This window comes from Drosophila pseudoobscura, chromosome 3 (assembly GCF_009870125.1).
Source record: "Drosophila pseudoobscura strain MV-25-SWS-2005 chromosome 3, UCI_Dpse_MV25, whole genome shotgun sequence".
NCBI lineage: Eukaryota > Metazoa > Arthropoda > Insecta > Diptera > Drosophilidae > Drosophila > Drosophila pseudoobscura.
This window is the reverse complement of record NC_046680.1, coordinates 21134272-21160955: the sequence shown is the minus strand read 5'-3', so window position 1 is coordinate 21160955 and position 26684 is coordinate 21134272. Positions and strand designations below refer to the sequence as shown.

At 48.7% G+C, this 26684-nt stretch overlaps 5 protein-coding genes across 15 annotated transcripts; 1 reads left to right on the top strand and 4 right to left on the bottom strand.

The window, feature by feature from the left end:
- Window positions 1-125: 125 nt before the first annotated feature.
- On the bottom strand, window positions 126-6474 carry PIP5K59B (Phosphatidylinositol 4-phosphate 5-kinase 59B). 9 transcript variants are annotated; one of them, XM_015185208.2, is made up of 17 exons: window positions 6081-6473; window positions 5594-5628; window positions 5357-5515; window positions 5083-5280; window positions 4879-5021; window positions 4280-4801; window positions 4118-4222; window positions 3921-4053; window positions 3772-3859; window positions 3313-3375; window positions 3173-3190; window positions 2939-3025; window positions 2570-2854; window positions 1351-1588; window positions 1108-1280; window positions 929-1014; window positions 126-648 (listed from the first exon to the last, which is right to left on the bottom strand). In XM_015185208.2, the coding sequence occupies exons 1-17, from the start codon at window positions 6166-6168 to the stop codon at window positions 640-642; spliced, it is 2430 nt and encodes an 809-aa protein (XP_015040694.1). In that variant the 5' UTR covers window positions 6169-6473; the 3' UTR covers window positions 126-639. The 9 variants fall into 9 exon arrangements, with proteins under 9 accessions (XP_015040694.1, XP_004444526.2, XP_004444524.2 ...); XM_004444469.3 differs by having other exon boundaries at window positions 4118-4210; XM_004444467.3 differs by lacking the exon at window positions 929-1014.
- Window positions 6475-6855: 381 nt separating this feature from the next.
- On the bottom strand, window positions 6856-9422 carry LOC4805495 (uncharacterized). 3 transcript variants are annotated; one of them, XM_015185204.2, is made up of 6 exons: window positions 8444-9422; window positions 8140-8333; window positions 7893-8055; window positions 7472-7580; window positions 7224-7405; window positions 6856-7151 (listed from the first exon to the last, which is right to left on the bottom strand). In XM_015185204.2, the coding sequence occupies exons 1-6, from the start codon at window positions 8499-8501 to the stop codon at window positions 7069-7071; spliced, it is 789 nt and encodes a 262-aa protein (XP_015040690.1). In that variant the 5' UTR covers window positions 8502-9422; the 3' UTR covers window positions 6856-7068. The 3 variants fall into 3 exon arrangements, with proteins under 3 accessions (XP_015040690.1, XP_015040691.1, XP_001361890.1); XM_015185205.2 differs by having other exon boundaries at window positions 6856-7148; window positions 7214-7405; window positions 8444-9420; XM_001361853.4 differs by having other exon boundaries at window positions 6856-7148; window positions 8444-9420.
- A 201-nt stretch (window positions 9423-9623) lies between these two features.
- Window positions 9624-12095, bottom strand: fd59A (forkhead domain 59A). The gene is made up of 2 exons (XM_001361852.5): window positions 11217-12095; window positions 9624-11107 (listed from the first exon to the last, which is right to left on the bottom strand). Exons 1-2 carry the CDS (start codon window positions 11531-11533, stop codon window positions 10051-10053), a joined length of 1374 nt encoding a protein of 457 aa, XP_001361889.1. The 5' UTR covers window positions 11534-12095; the 3' UTR covers window positions 9624-10050.
- Window positions 12096-22633: 10538 nt separating this feature from the next.
- inaD (inactivation no afterpotential D) lies at window positions 22634-25524 on the top strand. The gene is made up of 9 exons (XM_001361850.4): window positions 22634-22849; window positions 23011-23591; window positions 23661-23751; window positions 23813-24168; window positions 24232-24456; window positions 24516-24627; window positions 24687-24826; window positions 24887-25183; window positions 25248-25524. Exons 1-9 carry the CDS (start codon window positions 22813-22815, stop codon window positions 25434-25436), a joined length of 2028 nt encoding a protein of 675 aa, XP_001361887.3. The 5' UTR covers window positions 22634-22812; the 3' UTR covers window positions 25437-25524.
- On the bottom strand, window positions 25514-26469 carry RpL23 (ribosomal protein L23). The gene is made up of 4 exons (XM_001361849.4): window positions 26361-26469; window positions 26146-26229; window positions 25946-26073; window positions 25514-25763 (listed from the first exon to the last, which is right to left on the bottom strand). The coding sequence occupies exons 1-4, from the start codon at window positions 26371-26373 to the stop codon at window positions 25566-25568; spliced, it is 423 nt and encodes a 140-aa protein (XP_001361886.1). The 5' UTR covers window positions 26374-26469; the 3' UTR covers window positions 25514-25565.
- Window positions 26470-26684: the final 215 nt, after the last annotated feature.

Genomic DNA, 26684 nt, shown 5'->3' with positions numbered 1-26684 from the left:
TGCTTCTGGCATGTAAATTTAAATATTTTACAACAATATTGTAATTGTAATATCGCGATTGCTGATTATACATAGGGTATACTGTATACATAATACGTATGTGGATATATCGGAGATCAAGGGTATCGTATCGCAAAAACGTTTATTAATTTCAGTGTATTGTTCGAGTATATTTTTTCCAAACGAACTCTTGAACCATACAATATGTACGAGTATAGGGAACGTAATATAACGATTAAGAGATTATGGGAACTGGAATTGCAACTGGAACTGGCTGACATCTGCATCCGTCTTAGTATTATTTGCTCTCTTCTTGCTATATGTATATCTGTAATATCATTTGCAGTATTGATTTCTGCCTGCTTTTTTTTTGCATAGATTTGTGTATTCCTCGAACAATTCACATCCAATGTTCGCTTGAGGATGGCCAGATGGGGATGCGTTTTCGTGGTATGGTGTGTGCCCGTGTTACTCATGTGGCTATACGAGGGCGGGCGCATTTTGATTATATCCTAGCTATACAAGTGCGTCCTGAGCACGCAAGAATTATCATTTTGTGTGTGGCTGATGTTGTATTCGAGTCGCAGGCTTGGTTGGGTTCTCGGTGTTGTGTCTTGTGTGCCGTCATCACATGCTATGTTAGTTGATCTATAAGAATGCAATGCGAATAAGTTATACAAACGGTAGCAAGGCTGCAAGATTGTGGGATGCGTATCAGAAAACGGAGTGAACAACACCCAAACTGAAAAACGGTTTTGCAATTTAGAAATTTCTAGGATGAGTAAGCCCCACTGCCCTGCCCCATTGAGATCTCGTGTGTATGTATTAATGTATGTGTATGTGTGTGTTGTCTGTCTGTCTGTAGATCGGGTGTAATCTATTACGTGGCAGACGATTATATCTAGAGCTTGTAACCTCTGATATTTACCATTCCCGAGGACAGAGAGTTGATGGCATCTTCCACGGTCGGCTTGTGACGATCGATTTTAGATGAGTTAATGGGCGAGAAGTTGTCTACGATTGTAAGCGTGAACGAATAATACATATATACAAATAGATATAGAAACACAAAAAGCGATTCAAAAGCAAATCTCAAGTGCCAATTACCGAGATCACCACTCGAACTGGAGTCCGTAAAACTGGGTGTGCCCTCTGTCCATGTGGGAGTGGAGCCCTCACCTGATGCCGGCGGCGTCCAGGCCAGTCCGCCGCGAGACCCATACTGGCTGCTCGAGGATGTGTCCACCGCCAGCAGTGTATCCAGATGCACCTCAGAGACGCTGAGCACACAAAGCAGAGAGATTGAAAAGATTGGAACGATCAATAGAAACAAACCAATCAGCGGCTTACCTCACAATATCCTCCTTGTAGGAGCCTCGATAGGCGGGTCCGATGTTCATTTTGCGGTCCAAGTACTGGGCCTGCTGCTGGTAGTACGCCTGCTGCTGGGACTGCTGATGATGATGGTAATGGTGGTGGTTGTGGTGAGACCTGCGCCCCATCGATGATGTGCTGTTCTTGTTCGAGCTGTCCTCGGAGATGTCGTCGAAGGCAGGGGGAGGAGTCGAACTGCAGGATGGAGTTGTGCCTAGCGATACAATGAGCAGAGCAAACCAGAGGAGAACATACAATGAGTGGCCGGCCGGAGAAGAAGTAACACAGAAATAGCAATAGAGACTGGGGTGACTGTGACTGAGAATGAGTGTGTGCCAAGCGGGTGCAAGCGTGCCTAGCCGGAGCATTTACTGCTGTCCCCCAATCGATGACCCCCTCGTGTCCTGGGAGCCTCGGGTGTCGCTCTCGGGTATCGTGGATGGAGCTGCTTTGGGCGCCCGTCTCTTTCCTCGCTTTATTGGCTGCGGCTTCGGGGGCTGCTTGTCGATGCTCGCTGGAAGAGGCGGCTCGGCAAGCTTGGGCTGTGGCCGCCTCGGGCGGTGCGTTGATTCCAGCTCCCGCTTCACCTCGAGGAAGGCACTAATCGACTGCAACAGATTTTCCTCCTGCGTGTCGCAGACATCGTCGCCCAATGCCAGATCCGCGTAGTGCAAATAGCGACTGCGCTTCTGACGCCGCTGCAGCTTATCCTGAAGATCCCGCCGGGGCGAGCGCTGGGAGGGAATGCTGCCCGAGGATCGAGATCGTGCAGAGCGATAGCTCTCGGGTCGCAATGGGTGGAATCCTCCCATAATTGAAGCCGCTGAGGAGCGCCTACTGTGCGACACGAAGCTGTTCTGCCGCTGAAAAATGTCCACGTGGTTGAGCACACGCGGCTGCTTTCGTCGGAAGCTGCTCTCCGACCGGGCTGTGGAGTAGACGGACTGCTGGGAGTCGCGTCGTATCTGAGAGGATCTTCGCAGAAAAGTGACCGAAAGTGGAGGGATCGCGATCGCCCCTGGTGGTGTAACGGTAGCAGCGGGGTCAGGGGCATCGAAGAGGTCATGCAGCTCGAGCCAATCCTGGACGTTACTGGGCGAGCGACGGTCGCCAAAGCGGGGCATGGTATCCCTGGGCACCTGCAGTGTGTGGATCTGTGTTGGGGCTGGTGGTGGATTAGTGTGCTGTTCTGTACCTGGCGTCGAGCGGTCCTGTCCATCCCGGCGACGAGGAGATCCTCGTGGCGGCACTGGCGGTGGTACCCGAGCCTTCAGATTGCTGCCACCCCCTGGTGTCCGCTGTTTTACGGGCGGTGGCATCCTCTCACGCTCACCAATCCCACTCCCACTGGCCGTTGATGATGGCCCGGCACTAGCTGCTCCGGATGCCGCTGAAGCGCTGCCGGGCGTGGGCTCTGTGGTGGGCAGCTTAGCCGGCTGGTGGATCTTGCCACTGCTGTGGGAGTGCGAGGCATGCATTGCTGTGGAGATGAGATCGAGGATTAGGATCGGGGCGAGGTCAATAGACAACCGTACGCGGGGAGGGGATATGGGTTTCCACTTACGCCTGGTGGAAGCCTCGTTGTCGCTGTCAATGGAGCGCTGTATGGCCTTGGAGAGGCTTTTTCTCTTCGAGGGCGAATGCTTAAGCGCTAGAAGATGCAAGCAGAGGGTGGGATTAGAGGCGAGAATGCTACAAGGGGGTATGTGGTAGGTGTCAAAAAGCACAGCCTCCAAAGCAACTACGCAAAGCCAAGGAGCAGTACGGTTGCCAGGGTATGCCAGAAATGGACACTAACGTGACATTGAGAGACATGCTTTTGCGTCCGTTTCGAAATCATACAAAATATAGTAAATGGTGAGTGATTAATAATATCAAAAGATAACTAAACCGTAAACCGAAAACTGAAGACTGAAAATTGTACAATATTTCCTTTACCTATATAACTGGTTACCAAGGTACGAAATTTTCTGTGATTTCCCTTGATCTCGGGGAGATCCACTATATGCGTAGGATACGTAAGTGTGAGAGTGTGAATGCATTCGAGACATATTCAAAAAAAAGAAAGCAGAGAATAGAGCGGATATTGGATATTGATATATGTACGTATGATTTTCGATCGCGGATTAGATCGGATCCGGAGTCTACGCAGGCCAAGGTGTACCATATTGCATTTTTGCTGCTGCACATCAATCGATCAATCAAAATTAGCAACATACTAGTGTACAGTGTGTGTGTGTATTAGTGGGTGTCGGTGTCAGTGTCAGTGTGGGTGTGTGTTTAACTATATATCTACGGAAAAACATCTAAGGACCCATCAATCAATTGCCCACAAAAATGCCATACAGTACGAGTACTCAGCCGAGAAGTATTTAGACGCGCTCTCTGCCCACTTACGGGAGGGTATCTTTCGGAACACGGTCTTAGCCATGAAGTTTTGAAATCTTTGAGCATAGAACGAGGGCCGGCAGACCGAGACGGTTTCCTGGGGAAAAGAGATTTCGGATTGAAATGCGAGCTACGCCTTAATCCCAACCACACCTCACCCCATCATGTATGATGCTTTTGAATGTGTGCTCCAGCTTCTTCTTCAGCCTGTAGGATTGCAGAATGTCGATGATTCCGATGTAGAGCAGGAGACGCTCGCCCTTTTCGCTGCGCGCCGGTATGCCACCGGGCCTGAAGATGAGTGGAGTTGAATGATCTGATCAGAGATCGCACAGGAGATTGAAAAACAACTTACGGAACATCCTCCTCGTCGTCGATGGGTTCGCTCTCCGCTTGAATGCTCTCCATGGCCGTGGAATGCGCCACCAGACGCTGCCGATTAACCGATCTGTATGCCACACTGGGTTAGCTCTTGAGTTCGTGGGTTTATCAGCGTGGAAATGGGCGGAGTACTTACTTGTTCCGACTGATGCCCGTGGCAGCGTCGCGATCCTTGCCATCCGCCTCCTGGCCGTCCAGCGGATCGTCCACATCCACGTCAGAGTCCTCGGCCAGCGGTGCCCTAAGGGGCTTCCTGGTCTCGCTCAGTTTCTCTTTCAGCGCCACATCCAGATTGTGCACGCCCAGGAGCAACGAATAGTCCATGATCTTGAACGACTCCAGAACCGTGCAGTCCCTCTGAATGGTCTTGATCAACGCCGAATAGGTCTCGGCCTCTAGAAAAATCCCATTGGGGTGCTGCTCCATGAAGTCGAGGTCCTTGTAGGTGGGCGACTTCTTGGACCGCTCCGCCTTGTTCGCCTTGCGCTTGAACGTCGATCCCTTCAGGTCATACTTCAGGTGCATCCTCACCGACGAGGGCAGCAGATTGTTCATAACCACCAGGCGTATGTTTTTGGCATTGCTCGTCTGAAGGCAGTATAGTCCGAAGAACTTTGGCAAAAGCGTGCGCGGATTTTGATTGAGATTCATATAGTAACTGAAATGGATTAGGACGAACGGATATGGTGAGTTAGCTATCTATTACGCCAAAATCAAAAAAAAATCGGTACCCACCCAGGCAGTAGTTTCTGTAGGAATTCACCCTCCTTGTGTTGCACCGTCTTGATGATGAATTCGTCGTCGTTCGTCAGGTAGAATATAGAGCCGGAAGCACCAGGATTCGACAGTTCTCGCAGCGGAGAAGTGCACATGGACATCTGGAAAAAGAGTCTCCGTCAGTGGGAAGCGCCGGCAAAAGGGCTGCAGCATCGTTCTCACCATGAAGTCGTCTGGTTGGATGCCAAACAGATCGCGAAAGTAACGGAAAGCTATGGGGGCGTAGATCTTATATCGAAATTCACTGTAGTGGTGGGCAGGTGTAAGGCTGGAACCCTCTGGCGGAAATGTGATGCTCTCGATCTCCCAGAAGTCCATCATTAGTAGATCCCGCTTGGGCTTCGATGCCAGGCTGCCGACCTGTTGGGAAAATTCAGATGATATGAACACCCTGTCGACCCTTTGGATTAGCTGAATAAACGCTGGATAATCTCACGGTGTGCTGGATGCCAAGTTGTATGGAGCCCATAATCTGCGATGTCTGTATCTTCTTGTATGTAATCTCGCCGCCCTCGCCAACACGTCTGTGCCCAATCTTTCGCTCCTTGTCCGACTTGTTGTTGTTGTTGACCGTGCGCAAGGGTCGATTGCCCAACTGAAAGTAATTGAACCCATTATTGTACATGATTTACGAGAAATACGAGTGTATGGGGTGCGTTGCAGATATACTTACCTCGGGCGATGAGTTACCCACATGGTCGTTGGAGGCTAGTTTGAAAAAGCAGTTTATTATTAGCCATGTTTCATGTTTAATTCAGCCCGTGACGTATTTTAGGCCAATCACCGCTGGACAAGCCTCTCCCCTCCCCCACCTTCCTCTCGCCATAGCCGCGCCCTTGACCGTCCCATGCACGCAAGAAACTTTCCTTTGTTATCAACTTTCGCCTGCCTGTCCATAGGTTCGTACAAATATGAACCTATGAGGTCTGTCATTGTCCGTCCGCCAGTCAACCAGTCAACTAGTCCGCCTGTCCCTGGCTGTCAGTCTGCACGTCAAATGGCGGAGGGGAAGGTGGCGCTGCTGCTTCATTCCTACGCGCGAGACACATGCGCCAGGGGCGCACACTTCCATTTGCCATTCATTGATTTTTTTTGTCGACTTTCTTTGGCCTTTTGTCTAGTGGAAACGAACTGATAGGGGGTACTGATGGGATATTTACCATTGCTAGGATCCACTGGCTTTGCCTGCGATGTGGAGGAGCTGTCCATGTCGATGGTGTTGATGGTGTCGCCATCGCCAGAAGCCATCGTGCCTGGCCGAAATTCTCTTCTCTCTATTTCCCCTAACCCCTAACCGTTAACCGTTAGTAGTACATTCTGCTTTGGCCTTGCTTCGGATTGAAACTGTATTTGGAGCTGCTTCTATGTTGGCCCTCGATCCTACATATGTATATTGTTATCCAATCCACTGGCCAGAGGACAGCAGGAACCTTGGCTTTTGTCTGGCTATGCTATGGCGTCAGTTTTTTGCTAAGATGTTGATTCCGCTGCTTCTGCTGCTGCTCAGGCTGCTGCCTCTGCTGTCATTTTCACTGCATACTTATGGGCAGCCTGGAATGCCCTTCCAGCCTGTATGTGCGCATGAACCACGAGCCCACTCCGCTCCAGGGCTGCACACCCACAACCCAGAGTTGCATTCGGAGGGAATTCAAATACCAAGTTTGAATTTCTAAATTAGTTTTCATCCGCCTTTTCGAAGGAGTTCAGTTGATAAGAAGGCGTATGGTTTAATGCACTTTTAACGTTTTCTTTTCTTTTTGTTTTCTTTATTAGCGTTTCTGTACTCAATTAGACCTATACATCATATATAACTATTATATATATATATATTTATTTATGTGGTAAATATGTATATGAATACAATAATTTGTTATGTTTGTGAGTGTGTTGCTGTGTGTGTTTCTCGGGTTTGGGTTTCGCATGGAGTGTGTTTTGTTTTTTTGTGGTGTCTAGTTTTCGCTTCGTTTCGTTTCGATTCCCTTACAATTACATGCATTTACAAAATAAGCGCTTTTTTTAAAAATACCGCAAAAAATTACGTTTATCCGTTAAAATTCTATTAAAAATGAAAAGTCGTTAAACACGTCTATACGAAACATAAAAAAAAAAACAAATATAGCCTACACTACACCAAAGGACACTACCAAACTAACTGCTTAGAGCTAGGGATGCGATCGACATGACCACGGCGACCGTTGTCCACTTGCGTTGTATAGTTGAGGCCTTATCTGCTGGGGTTATCAGTGGTTAGTGATCATCGTTCCACGTGGGGATCGCACCAGCTCCGTCTTACCTCTACTTACCATAGAAAATAGTCTCCCGGCGCTTGGTGTAGTTCGTGCCGATCAGGATAAACGCACAGGTTATCGGTGTGGGGGATTCGAGTTGATCTCTAGGAATGCGCGTACGCACAGTCATGCTGTAGAGGCCACTGGGGTCCTGGTCCAGCTCCGTTAGCACCAAATCCAGTATATGGGTGTCGAACCTGCACAAGTAATACAGAGAATTTTATTAACCGTCGCATGCCGCTCTCCAATAGATATATTCTTACATGACCGACAGTATCGGCTGTGGAAAGACGTGTTGAACCGCACACATTATGTCCACATCCGACTGTGGGCCGCCCATTCGTGCCTCCAGCATGAAATCCGACTCAGGAACTGCCAGCAGGGAGATGGTGAAAAATCGTGAAAATTAATCAAGTGTCAGACAAAACAAAGAAATATCCCAAAGAGAAACATAAAAGAAGAATATCAACGACAACAGGCGGTTCCGTTCCGGCTGCCGCAGTGACTGCCACCTGACACGCATGCAAATATGAAAGGGGAATCACACGTGGCAAAAGCTCACACCTATCCAAACACTGTGAGGGGAGGATGGGGCAAGGGCAGCAATCCAAGTCGCCTCTCTATACCCATACCCACTCCAAAACCTCCTCCCAGCTATAGCACCCGTGACACCGTGACACCCACCGATTATTTGTAAGCGGGCACTCCGCTTGTCCGTGGTCTCAAAGGTCTGCACGGCACAGGTGTACTCCCCCGTCATGTTCCAGTCGGGATTCTTTATCGATATAACACCGGGACTGCCCTCCATGCTGAATATTTTGGTGTCTATCTTCGACTTCATGAAGCCCTATAAGGATAAGTCGCAAGGAATTTTATGTTAATTAATTTTTGCCGCCCTCTGAGCGGAGGAGGTGGAGGGACAATGACTCACCATGGCGAACCCCTTCACAGAGGGTATCCATTGGTAGATGGAGTGATTGTTGAACAGCCACTTCAGCACAAATCCCTTCTCGCTCGGCTCTATTTCGTACTCGCAGTCGAGTACCAGAGGATCGGGTTCGTTATCACGTTCGAGTGTGTAGGTGTGCGGCACCCGCAGATTCGTGATGCGCACCGAGTGGGTGACTACGTGTTTGTCGGAATCATCAAAACAGAACGGAGAACGGATTAGTGACCGGAATCAAGTGGTTTTTGCGATAATCCCCACACTCGCGAGTCTGCATCCGCGCACTCACCTGTGAGGAACGTCAGCCAGGCCAGCAGCGTTGCGCACAGGACCCTCCCGCCCGCCATGTGCACTGCCTAATCTTCGACCTGGTCCGGGTCCGGAGCCGGGTCCTCCTCGTTGTTGTCGTTGTGATGCTCTTGGACGCTCCGTTGCTGCTCTGCACTCAGGCTGCAATCGGCTAATTCTGGACGTTAATTCTTTTTGTTTTTGTTGCCGTTGTGGGATGCTTCTCGGTCCGGGTCCGGGTCCAAAGCCGCCTAGGCACGGGGACAGCCACAGCCACCATTTGGGCTGGGAATCACACTTATTATCACCAACATCTCATCACAGAACAACAGTTCGACTGGAACCCGGGGGACTCTTGGTGGTTGTACAACTAGGAGGGTGAGGTGAGGAGGAGCTGTGCTGTGCCGTGCTGTGGCGTTGGCGGGGGTGGCGTGGCTGATACAAACTTTTCTCATACAAACGATGAGCTCAGCACTACGAGCGGCCCCAATGGTGGAGTTGGAGTGTGCACATCCCTGGCGGCTCGCCGTGTGCTCCTCTCTGTCGCCTGCTGATAGCGCTGCACTTCGTCCACCTTCGATTATTGCACTTGCAGTTCCATTTTATGGCTGGCAATTCAAAACTTTCCACATATACAACACTTTTTGTTGGTGAAAAATCGACTTTTTGCTCTGTGTGCGAACGGAACGTGTGCGATTGTGTGTAGAGTATAAGCAGCGGACGAGAGTGTGTGCGTGTGGGGGAGAATTGTGCCAAAACGGTGTGGAGTTCGTACGGAGTAGTACTCGTATTCACGGCGTATCCACCGCGACCTGCGTGGTGTACTATGTTCTGCTGGATACCAATAGTGTTGGTATCTTCTATTTAACTGTTGTCCTTTTTCCAGCGCAGCTTTTAATGTTTTAACACTGGAATACAACGGCCTACGGCCAAAGAAGAGCTTTTGGTGAGCAAGGTTTTCAATCGCCTCTCTTTGTGGCTGTCTTGCGCTGAGCTGAGCGGAGCGGCTGCTACTGCGCATGCGCTTTATTTGACAGTTGACAGCTTTTACCGTTAGACCACTGTCGTTTCTCGACTGCAGCCCTGGCTGCAGCGCGCGCTCGAATCGAATTATAAATGGAAAACTGCCTTTCGTTAGTATGTAGTGGTTTATTAAATTTTCAATAACATCAGCAAAGGTCTTAGAGTCTAATTAATATTTAATAGTATTTCTCTTTTTGTTACACGCACACATAAAGTACTACACATGTAATATGTATAGATACGTACTATGTATGTATGTACCTCTAGAATTCACTTTAAAAGTATGCTATAGATGTGCAATGGATCAGATTTACACAGTTATATATATTCCGATATACATGTAAGTGGACTCGCAACTATAGCGTTTGATTTGGTCGCATTAAAATCTTGTGCTCTGGCATTCTACTACTCCTACAGATACTGATCACTACTGGCTGTCGGACCTGGCTAGGTGCTAAGGCTAGGGACTAGGGTGTGTTAAAACGTGCTTAGATCGAAACAGAAATCACCGTGGAATGAAATATACATAAGCCAAGCGGAAGGGGTGGTGTGGTCCTAAGATCCAAAGGAATCGAGAGTCAGGACCTAGTCACTCGCCTCGTCGTGACTGACCGCGCGACGGTGCTGGTGGCCGATGAGCGTCTCGATGCGGAAGTCCTTGGCATGGCTCTGCTTGATGGACCGCAGGTTCGCTGGCTCTCCGTCGTAGCGGCTCCTCGGACTGGACGTGAGAGCCTGCACTATAGGGCTTCTGGAGGCCTCGGCATGCTCGAAAAGCAGCACATCCGCTGGCACCTCCAGACGGTTCGTGCACGCACTGTCAACGGAGTCCGATATGTGCGAATCCTCCTGATCGTTCTCGTTGGCGCTCTCCACATCGATCTTGTCCTCGCATGAATCGTCGTCCGCCTCTGCCTCCGCCTCGGTCTCTGCATCAGCCTCCGCATCGTCGTTGTACACATTGAGATCCATGTAGCCACCACCGGCCGGAGCACTGATCCGCTCACCGTACTCGCCATGACCGGGAATTCCAGCGGCGGCGCTGGCCATAGTCGCCACATCAAAGGGGTAAGGACTTTTGTACTTGCTGGCTCTACTCCCAGCTCCGCCACTGCTGTGGGGCAGAGCATCCACGGCCCCGGCATCCGCTGCTTCCACAGCACGTGCGCGATTTATGAAGGAGAGGCGATCGAACTTGTCGCCGCCACTCTGGCTGTTCTGGTAAAGGGATGCCTCGGCGTTGGCGAAAAAGTTGAACTTCTTGTCGGCCCGCAGCGCCGTGTCGAAAACATCCGCGGGCGAGTGCATCACGTCAAAGTCTCGGCTGCTCCCGTTGAAGTTTGGCACATTGAAGTGCACGGGGACCAGGGGCACAGGCTTGCGTATCCAGAAGGGGGACAGGGTGCCGAACACCGCTGGAAAGGAGAAGCGTTGCATTGTGGGGGCCCGCTTGTACCGCTTCCGCCGTCGCAGGAAGCTTCCATTGTCGAACATGTCCTCTGCCAGAGGGTCCAGGGTCCAGAAGTTGCCCTTGCCCGGGTTGCCCGGCTCGCGCGGTACCTTGATGAAGCAGTCGTTTAGACTGAGGTTGTGCCGGATGGAGTTCTGCCAAGCGGGGAACTTGTCCTTGTAGTAGGGAAAGCTGTAAGTAAATGGAAAATGACGCTTACGATTTTCCCGCTCGATCGACTGCTGCCGTCGGCACATGCCCCAGTTGCCTCGGTCGGACAGGAGGGACTACGACTACTTACCGCGACATGATAAAGTCACAGATCCCGCTGAGAGTCAGCTTCTTGTGCGGCGACTGGAGAATGGCCATGGTGATCAGGGCTATGTAGGAGTACGGTGGCTTCACCAATGGACCGCCTGTGTTGCCGCAGCCATCTCCGCCGCTACCACCAATGCCCGACGGCTCCTCGCTATCGTCACATGCTATGGACATGGCATCCACAGCGGCGGCGGATCGCGAGGAAGCACTGCCGCCGCCACTCCGCTGACTCTTGTGCAACGGCGGCGACAGAGAGACGCTGTCGTGCAGAGTGTGCATGGGATCCGTGCTGGTGTGCATGATAATCGTATGTCTAGATTCTAGATGGATTCTATTCTTGGTTCTTATGTGGTAGAGGACGCAACACTTTCGCTTTGATGTTTACTCAGGAACTGTGTTCGATTTTGCTTATTCACTAGATTCACTTTGCGTTTGAATTTGAGTTTGAGTTTGAATTGGAGTTTGAATTGAGTTTGAATTCGATTTCCAATAGGCCATGTCACTACACTAGCAACTCGCACACTGTTTCGTTTCGTTTCGTATCCGTTTCCGTTTCCGGCGGGGCTTACTGATAACTGTACATGACGCTTGGGGAAACAAAGATTCGAAGGCTCGAAGCTCGAGGGTGATGGATACACGGGTCCGGTCGTCGTGTCTGTCTGAGGCGGAATCCGGTTGCCAAATGTTAACTGAATCGCAACGAAAACGAAAATCCTCTCGCCCAAAATGTTTTTCTACATAACTCAAACATTTATTTTATGGAAAACCGCTGCCGCTGCCGCTAACGCTTCCATGGGCTTTTGTGTCGCCGCTGCTGTGTTTTCGTATCTCGAATAACTGTGATTCTACGACAACGCGACGTCGCGTCGGCAGCATCCCTGCAGCAGACAGCCTCTCCGTCTCGCTCTGGCGGGGGATGAGATGAGCCGTAAACCAATCTATGGCCCAGCAGGCTATCCCTCTCTGGCGTATCGCTGCTGGGCTCTCAGTCTCCGTCTCTCTCTCTCTCTCTCTCTTTCTCTCGCTCCCACTATCGTTATGCTGTCTCTCTCACGTAATTTCATAAAATGGTGGAGAGTCCTCGTCCTGGTTTTGCTGCTTTTCCTTCTGTAAATGTGAAATTCGCGACGGCAAATTGGCAGGCGGCAGAGAGAGAGACCGACTGCGACTCCGACTGCAGAAGCCAAAACTCATGAGGAAGAAGCGGGTGGGGGGTGTAGCCTGTAGTAGGGATGAGGTACAGGAGCAAGGGCTAGGGTTAGAGTCTGAGGGGAGGATAAACATTTTGCGCAAATTTTAGATACCTTTTGCAGCTTTGACGTCGTGGCTCTTAATAATGTTTCATTATGTCAGCCACATGGAGGTACCGCCCAGCCGTCCAACTGCCTTGCCTTCCCTCTCAGGCATCCATTTTCCAGCAACCGCCTACCCCTCCCTGCCCACATTCAAATGTTAGCATTTTTATGTGCGAATGTTTTTCTAACCGTATGTCGACGTTTCTCTCGATTTCTCTCATTCTGCGGGGGCTCTCGTTCTCGGGTCTCCTCAGCCCGCATCCCCACCCCCGCCCCCGCCTTCGGGAATGCGCCATTTTCGCCAACATTCTCCAACACAATAAGGGGAGCGTTGGCGCAGGAGGACGGAACGGGACGAGTAGCTGCGGGAGGATATTCTGTGTACATGTGTTTGCTGCATTTGTATCTATGTGAGTTTTGTATTATTTCTCCTTTTCATTTTCGCTGTTATACCCCGGTAATCGCAGATCCCAGTGGGGATATGCTATTTTTAATGTATTCACTTCACCCGTATTTAAATTAAACATTTGGGTTTTAGATACAAAAATATTGAAATTAAATATAAAATATTAAAGTATATAGTATAAAGTATATATATTAAAGACTTTTGATCCAAATAAAAAACACTTTAAAATAAATAATTTATTTTATATTCAATTTGTTGTAGTTTTAAGTATAAAATATTTTTAGACAAAACAGCTGCAAATAAATGGCATAAATAATGACATTTTATTCTTGGTGAAGAAGTTAAAATTGCAGGTTCTTTTATTCATTAAGATCATTTTTAGAGGCAGAATAACGTTCCAAATGTTTTGCGAAGAATTTGTCCAATTAATGGGTATTCTTTAGTCGGTATATCGACTATAGGCTAGGCCTTTCACTCGTTTTGTTCCCCAGATGTTAGACATTATTGTTCTTGTTTTTGTTGCAGAGTGTTCACTGTTCACTGTTCAGTGTTCAGTGCCTTCTCCCTTTTCAAATTAAACATTCAGTAGTCACTTTTATTTGTTGTACTTTGTTCAAATTAGTTTTCCAGTTTTGCGGAAGTTACACACACACACACTCACACACACTTGGGACAAAACACCAACGCACAAACACAAAGCAGAGAGACACTGAATAATGGCCGCCATGGCATCTTCTCATTGAGGACAATATTGATATCGTTTTTTTCACTTGGCATCCATTTTCATTATTTCAATTCTGTTCAGCTATGTCTCCCCACCTACCCCTCTGCTGCCACCCCTATCCCCCTCTCTATGAAACCCCTCCTTATTGCCCCCCTTCTCTTACATTCTGTTACACTAACGAATCAATGAGTTTTTGGCCAGCTCGAGAGAGGGGCGTGGCATTGCGTTTTGTTATGTATCTTTATCTGTTTGGATTTGTATTGGTATTAGATACATAGATAGAAAGCTAGGTGTGGTGGGAAGGGGCCAAAAGACAGGGGGGGTAGGGGGGATTAGGAATTGTGGCCGTTTTCAATTTTGTTGCCGAAAATTTATTGCGGCATTCCCTTTGTCTTGTTTATGTCCAAACAAATGGTCTTATATGTGGCTTTCGGGGAGACTTTTTTTTACCAAATCAAAAATCAGAATCGGGTCTGTTCACAAATTTCTTACAATAAAGGGAGCTTACTTTCCAGGAATTGTGTGCTGCTCGCCGTTTCGGAATAAATTCCACAAGTACTTTATGTAGTGGACCCAAAATAACAGAGATGACCACCGTCTAAAGGAATAAGTAAGGGCACTTAATCTAAATCGATCTTGCTGCTTTTTATTGTTTCAATTATTCCTCGTGTCGCTTGAATTACAAAAAGTGTGCCGGTTTCGATCTACATCTCCACTCCACTGGTTATGTCGATGGTGTGGTAGATCTAATCCATCTAATCCTAATGACAGCCTCTTGCATTTATATAGATTATTTCCTCGTCAATCCACTTTCCATCGTTTAGTCGCATCCTTTATACCAGTTTCCATGGCAATTAGAGTTTTGCCAACTGCTACCCAACTCCTCAGCGTAACCATATCAATATCCATGTCCATCGACAGCCATATCCCCTGTCTGTCTACGGTTAATCATTGCTTAGGCACAGCATGAGTCCTGAGGTGGAGGACGGAAGATAGAGGATTTTTTGGCGGCCAGTTGAGCGTGAGGATGCGGTGCACTCAAGCTTTCGCCGGCGAACAATTAACTTATGGGCAAACAATAACGCCCAGGAATGCACGCTGGCAATAACCGAAGCCGCACAGGGAAGAGCCACAGCCACAGCCACAGCCACATCCTGCTCAGGCTGAGCAGCGGCGACAGCGGCATGATCCAGCAATAATCCTTCTTTTGTCAGCAAATTTATTGCACGCAAACAAACGACCAAAGGACATGCCAGGAGCATAAAAGGGAGTGAAAATTTGCGAGGGGCTGGCTGCACTGGCTGAGAAGGATACTCGGGCTCGGATTGGGGGGACTGGGATTGTGGATTGGGCTTGGATGAGCGCAGACTTTGACAATACAAATTTTTATTGCGAAATCTGCAAAAGGCAAATAAAAGATTTGACACTTGAATTGCTTTGACTACAAGGACCAGTACCAGGACCCAGTCAGGACAAGGACAATGGCTACAGTGACTCCTCCTTTCTGCGGACAAGGGAGTCTTGGCTGCCCTGCTACTAATTTGAGCTCGAGATGCCGCATCCTGTCGCATCGATGGGTGTCTGGCACCTGGAGAATCGCAAAGGCAAACACACTCGACGCGGCCTCCGACGCGGTACTCGTGAGGGGCGGCTCCTGGCTTAATAGCTTCGCTTCTTATGTCATTATTAAATCTTTGAAGTATCTGCAGGATGGATGGAAAACAAGCAGTGGGCTTTGGGGAGTGGGAGGGGGACGGGGAAGGGACGGGGGAGGGGCAGAGACACATACAGGCACTTGAATACTTGAGTGACGCTCAATTTGATGGACAAGGACATCAGGAATCAGTCAGCACCCACCCACACGGCACAGGAACAATGGGAAAAATCACAGCAGGCAGCGAACAAATTGCGCAACTGCACCGCAAATTTCATCCTTCATCAGGACCCAGGATCCAACCTGCCAACAAGTGGAAAGCACAACAATGGGTTCTACATCTCCGCGAGTTCCCCTGTTCCCCTGTCCTCCTGTCCAAGCGGGTATATTTCACGCTCGATTTATCCTCATTGAGGGGTGGGTGCGAGTAAGGGTACACGGGTTGTGGCAGTAGCAGCAAGTGCCACACACACACATAAAACTCTGATGTTTCGTGCCTCATTTCATGCAGTTTTGTTCATTTGATGTGGCTGCGGATGCGGATGATGATGATGAGGATGAGGAGGATGATGCCTGGTGCCTTTGCCTCCGCCTTTTCCTAAGCCTCTTGTTCGGCAGCAGCGGCAATAAAAATCGAGAGCCCTGCCTAAGCCTCCTTAACGCCTCCTTCCCTTTTCTGGCAGGATGTCAATTTCTCAATTCATAAATAACCAGAAAAAAACCGTCAACTTTGAAAGGCCACGTACTTAATACCCTTTAGATGGCGAAAATTAATAGATATGTGATTGTGTTTGTGATTACGATAGAGTTTAACTTAGAAACACTTGGAACCACAGGTATTTGAGTTTGGGCTGGTTTATCTTTAGGAACAAAAAAGGCTCCGATTCCTTCGACACCAATATGATCTAGTTTGGATTATTTTTGATTCTTCTCTGATTTGCTTTGATCCCAGAAAGAGCTGTGTGTGCTTCCATCGAATTAGTTGGCTTTGCTTGTTACTCAATGCCTTGGCGCAGTCGGTCCCAGTCTCAGAGAAAATATGTCTCGTCATGCCAAAAACCTTCAATTGGTTATTGTATTATGGGACATTCCGTTTGGTCCCATTGTATAGTCTTTGATATTGCCAGCAGAGAAATAAAAATAGTCTGTGCCAAGTCTGGCCAAAAATCATAGTACCCTTTGCCAGGGTACAATGAAAACCCAAAGCCCTTTCAATGTGTCAGCACAAGTGTGGAAATTACAGCAGGCGTGGATGGGCTGGAAAAGTGTGGGGAGAGTGGGAAAGTGGGCATCGATGGCAGAGCAGAGTGTGTTATTGTTGTTTATTTGCTGCTGCTGCTGCTGATGAAACCGCAGCCAAAGGATATCCCTACCCCACCTAACCATTCCTCCTCTCTCGCTGCGGGATCTGCTTGAGCTTTTGAATTGCTCGGCATCCTCTGGCGTGGCGTACTTGGATCGCATTAAGTTGATTTATTATGCAGCGCAGAATTCAATTAAGTGGGATGATTGTCACTTGTCCGTATGCCACGAAACGAAAGCCAGAACGTTGTGTCCAGGACGTTGGGATTCACTTCATTCTCCTCCGATGCGATGTGCCGTTTGCTCTCTTAACTGTTGGGGCGTGGCAGCTATTTGGACAGTTGGTAATGCCCATCATAGCCATCGCTGATTCCTGCCCATGCACAAACCATAAAGGATAATCGTTTATTTGTTTTGGTTTCGAGGATTATGAAGTCAGAGTTAGTTGGGATTTCCACAATACTCGGGGCATTCCCTTGGGGTTGATGGAGTTGATAGAAGACCTTTGAAATGTTGAATTTGAAATGCTAAAAAGGTGAGGCAAATAATGGGATCTATCTAGATGCTAGATGGAATATATAAGGAATATCTATCAGAGGATATCTGGCATGATCTTTAGGTGGTGCTTCATCTTAAGCCCTTACAGAATGGGAATGATTTCTTAGTGGAAAGTATTTTCTCCATCAGATAGACCGCCCCCCGCTCCCTGTAGTACCAGGAGTGGGAAATCTCCACTAATTGCTCATCCGTAGACATGGAAACAATCCACAAAAGAGACAACACATCACACTTGAGCGGGAAGTTTAAATCAAACCAGAAAGAATCAAAACCGAAAAAAGAGGACACGCTTAATAAGTTCCCAGCGGACACGTGTGGCACGCGTACACCTCGCCTCGCCCTGGAGTGGGTGTTGTGTAATTCACACTTCCTGCCCAGGACAACGGGGTCCAGAGGGGTGGCGTTTTTGTGGAATTTCATTAAATAATCGTTAGTGTAAATCAATTGGTGAGATCAAAGCGATGATGTGGGCGACATGGCGACAAATGAAAAGAAAATAGAGGACACAAGTCCGTACACAGCCCGTACATGGACCCGTAGAGTGCAGATATTACCAATTTGGGTGCTGTAAATAAAATGTGCACAGCAAATATTTGTCGGCATTGATGGAGATATCGCAAACAAGTTAACACGTGCCCGAGTACCAAAGTATCGCGAAGTGTGAACACGTGCGGGAGAGGCTATCAGTGTCCAAAATCAACAATATTGAATGTGCAATCTGCAATCGTTGGGCGGATGCGTCTGGGGATGGGGGGACACCTGCAACTGAACCAAAAATCAGGCGGATTCGATTGGGTATCCACCAGGAGAGGCCCGGGCCCCGCCTCCCACACTGCCGCAGTACCCATATGGAGCCAACAAATCTTTATTCCCATAATCGCATTAGCCCGTCAGTCTCCCCGTTGCACACTAAATCGAAAATTGTCAAGCCCTCGTCCCAACCAATCCAGCTAACGATTCGATTGTCATTGTCCTGTCGAGCAGGCTGCTTGAAGGAGTGTCCGTGTACAAGCGTTTTAAATTTAATTTAACGCATTTACATGCAGCTTAAGATCTCCCGCCTCTGCGCTGGCCTCGGGGCACTGGCACAGCAAACAAATCAAACGTATTTAGAAGAGCGAACAACTCAAACAAAGGGATGCGGATACGGCTACGGCTACGGATACGGATGATATTTCGAGACTCGACTCGCTTTTCGGCATCCATCCCCCGGTCGGTCCGGCTGTGACCCTGCGCACATGCACACACAGGGAGCGGAGAAAGGGAAAGCTGAGAGCTGAGAGCTGGGAGATGAGAGGGTGGTGGTCTGGCTGCGAGCGAGTTGGAAAAACTCAATATTTGAATAACTTACTACCGTGTGGAGAGCAAACTTTTGAGGCAGCAGCAGCAGAAGCAGTGGAGTGGCAGAAGGTGGGGGCACTTGAGGCAAGCTAAGGACATTGGCGGGTCGCAAAAGGACAATTATTTGCTTACGCGTTGTCATTCAAATTGAGTTTTAATGTAGAGCGGCCCGTAATCCACTAAGTCTCGTTCCAAAAGCACTCTGCAGTGGCCTGCTCCCTGCACCCGGCACCAATCAGGGGCTGCAAGTGCTCCGCTGCGCTCTGCTCCGAGTCCTGGGCCTTGTGGTCCTGCCGCTTCATGTGGGCACCATTATTTGCTCTATCACGTTCACGTACTGAAGTTATGAGGACATTATACATCCGTAGTAAACACAAATATCTATAATCCGTGCCCCAGAGGCGGGCATTCCGTGCGTCATGCGAACTTTAGCTGGAACTTTGGAGGGCTGCCTGCTGCCTGCTGTTCCTCATGGTACACATGTACGGCCGTAATTGTTTGTAGATGTCCTTAAACGTCGTGAGAATATTCAGTTGGTTTTCCCTCTCCTCCCCTCCCCACCCCTCCGCCACGGCTGTCCTCCCTTTTGTTTTATGTATCTTTGGAGGAGATGTGTATGGTGGAGGAGAGCCTGTTGCGCCTCGGCTCTCAGCTCTGATGATGGGTTCCGTTCCTCAATGAGTTTTCTACAAGTTGAAGTTCGCACAGGTCTCCGATTCGGATGATCGGAGGGAGGTCGAAATACGCAGAGCTAATGCAACTGATCTGTGTGATGAAATACATCAACAGAAATTCTATTTTCTAACCGGCAAAACAGATATCCAGCTACAATTCAGTGGTATCGCCAATTAAGGATTAAATGTATACAAATCTACCATTGCAAATGTCGATTCATATTTTTTAGAAATGGATGAAAAGTTGGTTCTGGGGGAATTGTGGAGCAATCGTTGTGTGCCTTGAAGGCGGTATCCAAGGGCAACAACATTGCCGCACGTGGCCCCAATAGACACTACGATAAGAAGAGCCTATTCCCCATTGACCATTCTCAAAACGCATGCCCAGACTTGTTCCAGCAACAATATATAATTATCCTGCTTTTCGTTTTGGTGATTCTTCTACAGTCTAAACAATGGCTCCCACATCTGTACACACTTTCCCAGAAGGTCATTGCAATGGGGCCGTAATGCAGCCGTATACAACAGACTGCACTGCTGGCTTTAAAGGATATGCGGAGAAGGAGCTCGAAGTGGAGGTGTGTGAAGATGATGATGAGCAGGGTCCAATAGGGATTTTCTGCGTTCCATAGAGACGGAAAAGGTACGCCCCGCTTTCGTGGATATGGGATCCCTAACGGCTCTTGTAAGATGCAGTCATTGCATGTCAAGGTCCAATATGAATACAAATATATACACAGTAGATCGAGACACTTTAAGGTCCCTTTTAGGTCGTAAGATTGATTGCTTAGGCATGATTAAATTGGTAAATTTTGGTATTGTATAGTCTTTGATAGACCCTATGGCTTTGTAGGGATCATCCAACAAGATATCCAATGAACATACCCCAGAACGAAACAGAGTGTCTAAAATTTAGGGGGAATCCATCCAACTGGAAGGCCTATTCCTATGAAGGGATTCCTATGGAATCGCTTTCAACTGCATATCTATGTATTCATATCTACGCATATACAGATCAGAATTTCATTACTGTCTCCTATTAAAACGGGACTCCTTTACTTCGCTCACACCCATGTATGGGTGGTCCTTTGCCTCTCTCTCCGTTTCTCTGTCTGAAGGATGCAGGGTAGATGGTAGGATGGAACATGGAGGAACAGGCACAATTTCCATATTATTCCAAATCTTTGTGTGAAGTGTTTTTGCGCAGAAAACTGTAATTCTTATTCATTTCCAGGACGCACTCTGGAGGAGGGCTGCTAGACGATTATTAGCAATTTGATATAACTGCATGTAAGTACAACACGAGAACAAGTCAACAACGGATTCGCACACACACACGTGCACGTGTAGCCACTTACATAAGAGTCGTCCCTGTCCCTGTCCCTGTCTCTCCCTCTCCCCTCTCTCTCTATCGCTGTGCGGAAAATCACTTCAGTTAACTAAATGCGCCGACTGCGGCGCAGCAGCGCACTGTTAAGAAGGAGCAGAAGGAAGGGAAGGCTAGAGCGAGAGGTCATGACTGCCGAAAAGCAGCAGCCATTGCGTGGGGCGTGGCCACAGCGGCGACCAATGGCTGTCCAGCAGCGCATCCTGAAGGATATGTGTACATCCTGCCAGCGTCGCTGTCGCTGCTGACAAAGAGGAAAGCGGTTATGAGGAGCAGGCATCGGGGGGGGAAAGTTAAGCTCATTTTCACTGCTCTGTTTCTCGGTTTTCGCCTCTCTCTCTCTCGGGGCCGGTCCGCCTGCCGCCTGCTGCCTGCTGCCTCTCTCTCGAATTTACTTTACTAACAAAACATGACTGTTGGGAGGCAAAAAGGAAATTGTTTTATCAAATGGGTTTCCTTACGCTTTTTTATTATGAAATTAATTTCCAACATCGTTCCGCAGTCGTTGACGTTTGCTGCCCGCCCTCCCACACTCCACCTCCCCCGCCACAGCCACAGTTCCCATTTGAGCTGTGGCCATTTTCCAGTTCCATTTTCCACCCGTTTGATGCCCGCTCTTTGAGCATGTGTTTACTCTAGTTTTGCTTTGCCTTTTTCCTCGCTTAGAAATTTTCTATTCGCCTTAAATGGGGAAATGTTTGCGTAGCCCCTCCTTCACTCCTCCTCGTTTGTCTGGCAAAGGCATTAAAATGCAAATCTTAATTATGAATTTAAGATTCGCTCACAAATTAAATTCATTTGCCACTCGAATGGCAGAACTCCAGAAACTTTTATTCAACTGCCCCCCCTCCGCCCAGTTTTCATTGTCCGAGGGGAATGGAATCTATCGAAGGAATCCACATTTAGTTCGATGTAATGAAACGAGTAAAATATTTCATTGGTTTCCTTTTTGGTTTTTGTTTTACTTTTGTATAGGATATTCTTACATTTTTCCACATTTATTTGAACGCAGAGATGAAGTCTTTTTCGACCCCATATCATGTCATAATTAGGATTTACACTTAAATATAGATATTGTATATATCTGTATCCAAGCATTAATCGGCTTAAGAGCTCAGCTTTAAGAACGATCCCTACCAAAGGCTTTTCCAAACATTCCCTTCTCTTTTCTACAGATTGGATCAATACATATGTATATATCACTTACGTCGTGCGTAATCAGCACTAGAATTTCGGTTTTGACGGACTGCTGCTCAACCCTTGGACTAGTTGTAAGGCGACCTCAAACATATCAAGTAGCTATTATTAATGGAGAAGGATTCCCACCCAAACACTCTTAGATCTTCAGCTATTGACTTTCGATGAGTACTGGTTTTTTGTTACCATATTGTAGACTTTAGAATCTTCGTCTGCTCGATAGAAACACTAAGGTAGTTGCTATTCTAGGTATACTCTGCTTTAGGTGTGTGCCATGTGTTGTTCTGTTGTAAGTGCAACGAAAGAAATGGCTAAAATCGATGGGCATTTGTGAGCAACACTTAGGAGGCTTCCCTTCCGCTGGCAGAGTGTTTCTGTTATGTTCAGCATGGACCTGGCCCGGGCTCGAATCGCCGAATCGAAATTAATAAGGTGTTATGGACAATAAAGGTAAAGACAGAGTACTCTCGCCCTGCCTCCAATATCCATGTTGTGACAATCTTCAGGGGGAGTACGCGAACGCGTGGTTTCTGCCGGTCAGGGGGTGATAGGGTGGTGTAATAACAGGCAGCAAAAGTTGCTCAATGGGAAGGAAGCACCTCTGTCAGGTCGATAGTGCACTCTGCTGCATGCAAAAGGTTAACCAAAAGAAACTACAAGTTTCTAAGACACCCGATTAACACTGAAACAAACATTCGATCTAAGATTTTGCTTCAAGTGCACTGTGGGCCAATGTGCGCCGCAATCCCCTGAAGCTGAATTCTGCTCACTAGTGTAATCGATACGAAAATCATACTCAAAATAGAATGGCCACTAAGTCAGTTAGCATGAATGTCCGCCAACTAATTGTGAAATCAGTTTAGGCGCACTTTTCCATCGGCTCAAAACGGGCGCTGCCGCCGCGGAACATTCAAAAATCATAAAAATCGTAAAGCGACAGCAATTCGAATAAAAATAAATTAGCATATTATTCCGTCGATTTAATGTCCGGCCAGTGAGTGAAGTGTTTGGAGCAGCAGCAGCCGATCCAAGACATACGCGATGGTGCAGTTCCAGGGCAAGGCAGGCGCCGCTGGTGGTCAGTGATAATAGAATTTGCCCCTATTTCCGTGAAAACTGAGTACTTGGCCTTGAAACAGGGGTCTGCATGCTCCTGCGGGAGCTAACCTCATAGAAATCTTCGCAAGCCGAACAGAAATTGATCCTCCAAAACCTATTCTATTCCTATCCCTTTCTCAGAGCTCATTCACATGGTGACCCTGGACAAGACGGGCAAGAAGTCCTTTGGGATCTGCATAGTGCGAGGGGAGGTGAAGGACTCACCCAACACGAAGACCACTGGGATATTCATCAAAGGCATCGTACCCGATAGTCCTGCCCACCTGTGTGGCAGGCTGAAGGTGGGCGATCGCATCCTCTCGCTGAACGGCAAGGATGTGCGACACTCCACCGAGCAGGCGGTCATCGATCTCATCAAGGAGGCGGACTTCAAGATCGACCTGGAGATACAGACGTTCGACAAGAGCGAGGAGCAGGCCAAGACCGATCCGCGCAGCAATGGCTACATGCAGGCCAAAAACAAGTTCAATCAGGACCAGGTCCCCGTTAACACTATGGGGATGGGCCAGAGCATGGGGCAGGGCCAGGGCCAAGGGCAGGGGCAAGGCATGGGCATGAACAGGCAGCCCACGATGCAGAAGCGGAACCAAACCTTCACGGCCTCCATGAGAAACAAGCACGCGGCAAGCAACTATGCGGACGAGGACGATGAAGACACCCGCGACATGACCGGACGCATCCGCACGGAGGCGGGGTACGAGGTGGGTCTCGAGTTCTTCCTAGTTCTTCTAGTATAGTCCTCGGATTTGATCCTTTTGTCTGCCCCACAGATCGATCGTGCCTCTGCAGGCAACTGCAAGCTAAATAAGCAGGAGAAGGAGCGCGACAAAGAGCAGGAAGACGAGTTTGGATACACGATGGGTGAGTCTGCTCACCACCATTTCACCAATGCGGCCCGTGCAGAAATCCTGTCCTCCCACAGCCAAGATCAACAAGCGGTACAACATGATGAAGGATCTGCGCCGCATCGAGGTGCAACGTCCGGCCAGCAAGCCGCTGGGAATCGCCCTGGCCGGCCACAAGGATCGACAGAAGATGGCCTGCTTCGTGGCGGGCGTGGACACCAACGGCACATTCGCCAGCGTGGACTTCAAGGCCGGCGACGAGATAGTCGAGGTGAACGGCAACGTGCTGAAGAACCGCTGCCACTTGAACGCCTCTGCCATATTCAAGAACGTGGAAGGAGAGAAGCTCGTATTGATCACGTCACGACGCAAGCCCAACGACGAGGGCATGTGTGTCAAGCCCATCAAGAAGTTCCCGACGTCGTCCGACGAGGCAAGCGATAGGTCCTCTGGAAAATAAATTCTTTTTAATTCTGTTGTTTCTCCTCCGCCACAGACCAAGTTCATCTTCGACCAGTACCCAAAGGCGCGCTCAGTTCAGGTGCGTAAGGAGGGCTTCCTGGGCATCATGGTAATCTACGGTAAGCACGTGGAGGTGGGCAACGGCATCTTCATCTCGGACTTGCGCGAAGGTTCCAATGCAGAGGCGGCGGGCGTCAAAGTTGGCGACATGCTGCTGTCCATCAACCAAGACGTGACCCTGGAGTCGAACTACGATGAAGTGAGTAGCACCGGGCCCCCAGTCTCTTCTCTAACCAGACTAATTCCACGTGGTGTTAGGCAACGGGGCTGATCAAGCGGGCCGAGGGCGTTGTGACCATGATCCTTCTGACACTCAAGAGCGAGGACTCCATACGCGCCGAGAAGGAGGCGGAGGATAAGAAGAAGGAGGGTATGCAAGTGCAGAGGAAACCCGGACACCATTAACATTTCTGCTCTGTTCTCCTACAGAGGCCAAAAAGGAGGCGGAGAAGCCGCAGGAGCCCGCGACAGCCGAGATCAAGCCAAACAAAAAGATCCTCATTGAGGTGAAGGTTGAGAAGAAGCCGCTGGGCGTCATAGTGGCTGGCGGCAAGAACAACCACGTCAAGGTAACGCACGGGTGGGGGGTGGCAACAACACTGGCTAAGCCTTTCTAATCTCTTTTGCAGACTGGCTGTGTCATCACACACATCTACCCGGAGGGAGCATTGGCCGCGGACAACCGTCTCAAGATCTTCGATCACATCACCGACGTCAATGGGAAGCCGGTACACGTTGCGAACATGACCACGCTGAAGGTGCACCAGCTGTTCCACGTGACTTACGAGAGAACCGTCAATTTCACCGTCTTTCGCGCCGATCCGCCCGAGCTGGATAAGTTCAACGTGGAGCTCATGAAGAAGGCGGGCAAGGAGCTCGGCCTCTCCCTCTCGCCCAACGAGTTTGGCTGCACCATCGCGGATATCGTGAGTGCTCGAGACGCTGTGAATAGTGCGAGGCTATAATACTAAGAATCTCTTGACTTTGTAGGTACAAGGCCAATATCCAGAGATCGACAGCAAGCTGCAACGCGGAGACATCATTACCAAGTTCAATGGCGATGCACTGGAGGGGCTCACTTTCCAGGTGTGCTACGCACTTTTCAAGGGCGCCAATGGAAAGATATCGATGGAGGTGACTCGACCGAAGCCCACGCTGCGCACCGAAGCGCCCAAGTAATAGGCAGAGTCGAACACTCGCGAATACATCCTCCAGAGCTGCGACAGCAGTCCATTGAATAAAAGATCCGACAACTCTTAAGTGAAAACAAACTTCGTTCCGTTATGGGTTTATTTGTAAGGAAATTCCTTAGGCTATAGAGCTTGCATTCGATGCGATACGGGGCCACAGGTCAGCGCATTCCTTGGCCACAGGCCCGGTGATGGCCGACCCCTTCATTTCGCCCTTGTTGTTTACTATGACCCCGGCATTGTCTTCAAAGTATATAAACACCCCGTCCCTCCTGCGGAACGGCTTGCGCTGCCGAATCACCACGGCAGGCATTACCTACAAGAGAACATGAGACACAAATCAGTAACCAGCAAATAAATCAAACCACATGAGCATTCGACGAAAGGTGTGCGTTAGTATGCCGGCTCAAAACATTTTCACTGAAAGTGGTTCCACTTTGCAGCTCAGCACAGTTCTCACACACCATGCATCGAAGAAACTGCACTGCAAAAACTCACCTTCTTCCTCAGCTCTGGCTTGCCCTTCTTGACGGTGGCCACAAACATGTCACCGACGCCAGCAGCAGGCAGACGATTCAGACGACCACGAATGCCGTGCACGGCAATAACATACAAGTTCTTGGCACCTGGAATGCAACAAAGAAGCTGGGCATTAGCGGACGCCATTCGGATGCGGTATTATTTTCATGCACACTTACCAGTATTATCAGCGCAGTTCATGACGGCGCCAACAGGCAAACCTAGGGAGATGCGGAATTTACCTCCCGCGGTACCACCACGTCCTAAACAACGAAAAGCACAAATAATTAGTCAAACCACTTCATTGCTCTACACTTATGCTCGTTGCACATTCGTTTTACGCGGATGGCCCATATTTAAGGCGCTTTAATTGGATTATTTTTATAGTTTGTACCTCTCTTCGACATTTTGCAGCGTTCGGGAACAGGAAGTTAAAAGAAAGAGAAGTCTGACGTCTCGTATATCGATAAGAAATCGAACTTAGCCCACATAAGCCCCCTCTATTAGACGGAAAATATTACGGATTGTAAGTTTTTCTTTTAGATCCATGCCATCTGTGTTCTGAGCTTAAAAAAAACACTCGATATCTTTCACCTAAACTGCCCTGAAGTTATAAAATTTGCAATATTTTCGGTGAAACATTAAAACACCCTTTGGTTTACAATGGGCTAATCATTCTACGTCAAGGATTGAAAACCATATTGCTCAATTCTGATAT

Bases quoted from the DNA above. Each gene is read 5' to 3' on its own strand.
- PIP5K59B (XM_015185208.2), bottom strand. From the start codon at position 6,168: ATGGCTTCTGGCGATGGCGACACCATCAACACCATCGACATGGACAGC. The intron at 5,022-5,082 runs GTGAGAACGATG...CTCTTTTTCCAG, and splicing joins TCCAACCAGACGACTTCATG to ATGTCCATGTGCACTTCTCC. The intron at 4,802-4,878 runs GTGGGTACCGAT...AATCCATTTCAG, and splicing joins CTACAGAAACTACTGCCTGG to TTACTATATGAATCTCAATC.
- LOC4805495 (XM_015185204.2), bottom strand. From the start codon at position 8,501: ATGGCGGGCGGGAGGGTCCTGTGCGCAACGCTGCTGGCCTGGCTGACG. The intron at 8,334-8,443 runs GTGAGTGCGCGG...ACAAACACGTAG, and splicing joins CTGGCTGACGTTCCTCACAG to TCACCCACTCGGTGCGCATC. The intron at 7,581-7,892 runs GTGGGTGTCACG...CCCTGCTGGCAG, and splicing joins TGCCCGCTTACAAATAATCG to TTCCTGAGTCGGATTTCATG.
- fd59A (XM_001361852.5), bottom strand. From the start codon at position 11,533: ATGCACACCAGCACGGATCCCATGCACACTCTGCACGACAGCGTCTCT. The intron at 11,108-11,216 runs GTAAGTAGTCGT...ATTTACTTACAG, and splicing joins TGTGACTTTATCATGTCGCG to CTTTCCCTACTACAAGGACA.
- inaD (XM_001361850.4), top strand. From the start codon at position 22,813: ATGGTGCAGTTCCAGGGCAAGGCAGGCGCCGCTGGTG. The intron at 23,592-23,660 runs GTGGGTCTCGAG...TCTGCCCCACAG, and splicing joins GCACGGAGGCGGGGTACGAG to ATCGATCGTGCCTCTGCAGG. The intron at 24,169-24,231 runs GCAAGCGATAGG...CCTCCGCCACAG, and splicing joins TCCCGACGTCGTCCGACGAG to ACCAAGTTCATCTTCGACCA.
- RpL23 (XM_001361849.4), bottom strand. The intron at 26,074-26,145 runs GTAAGTGTGCAT...GTTGCATTCCAG, and splicing joins GAACTGCGCTGATAATACTG to GTGCCAAGAACTTGTATGTT. The intron at 25,764-25,945 runs GTGAGTTTTTGC...GTTCTCTTGTAG, and splicing joins AGCCAGAGCTGAGGAAGAAG to GTAATGCCTGCCGTGGTGAT.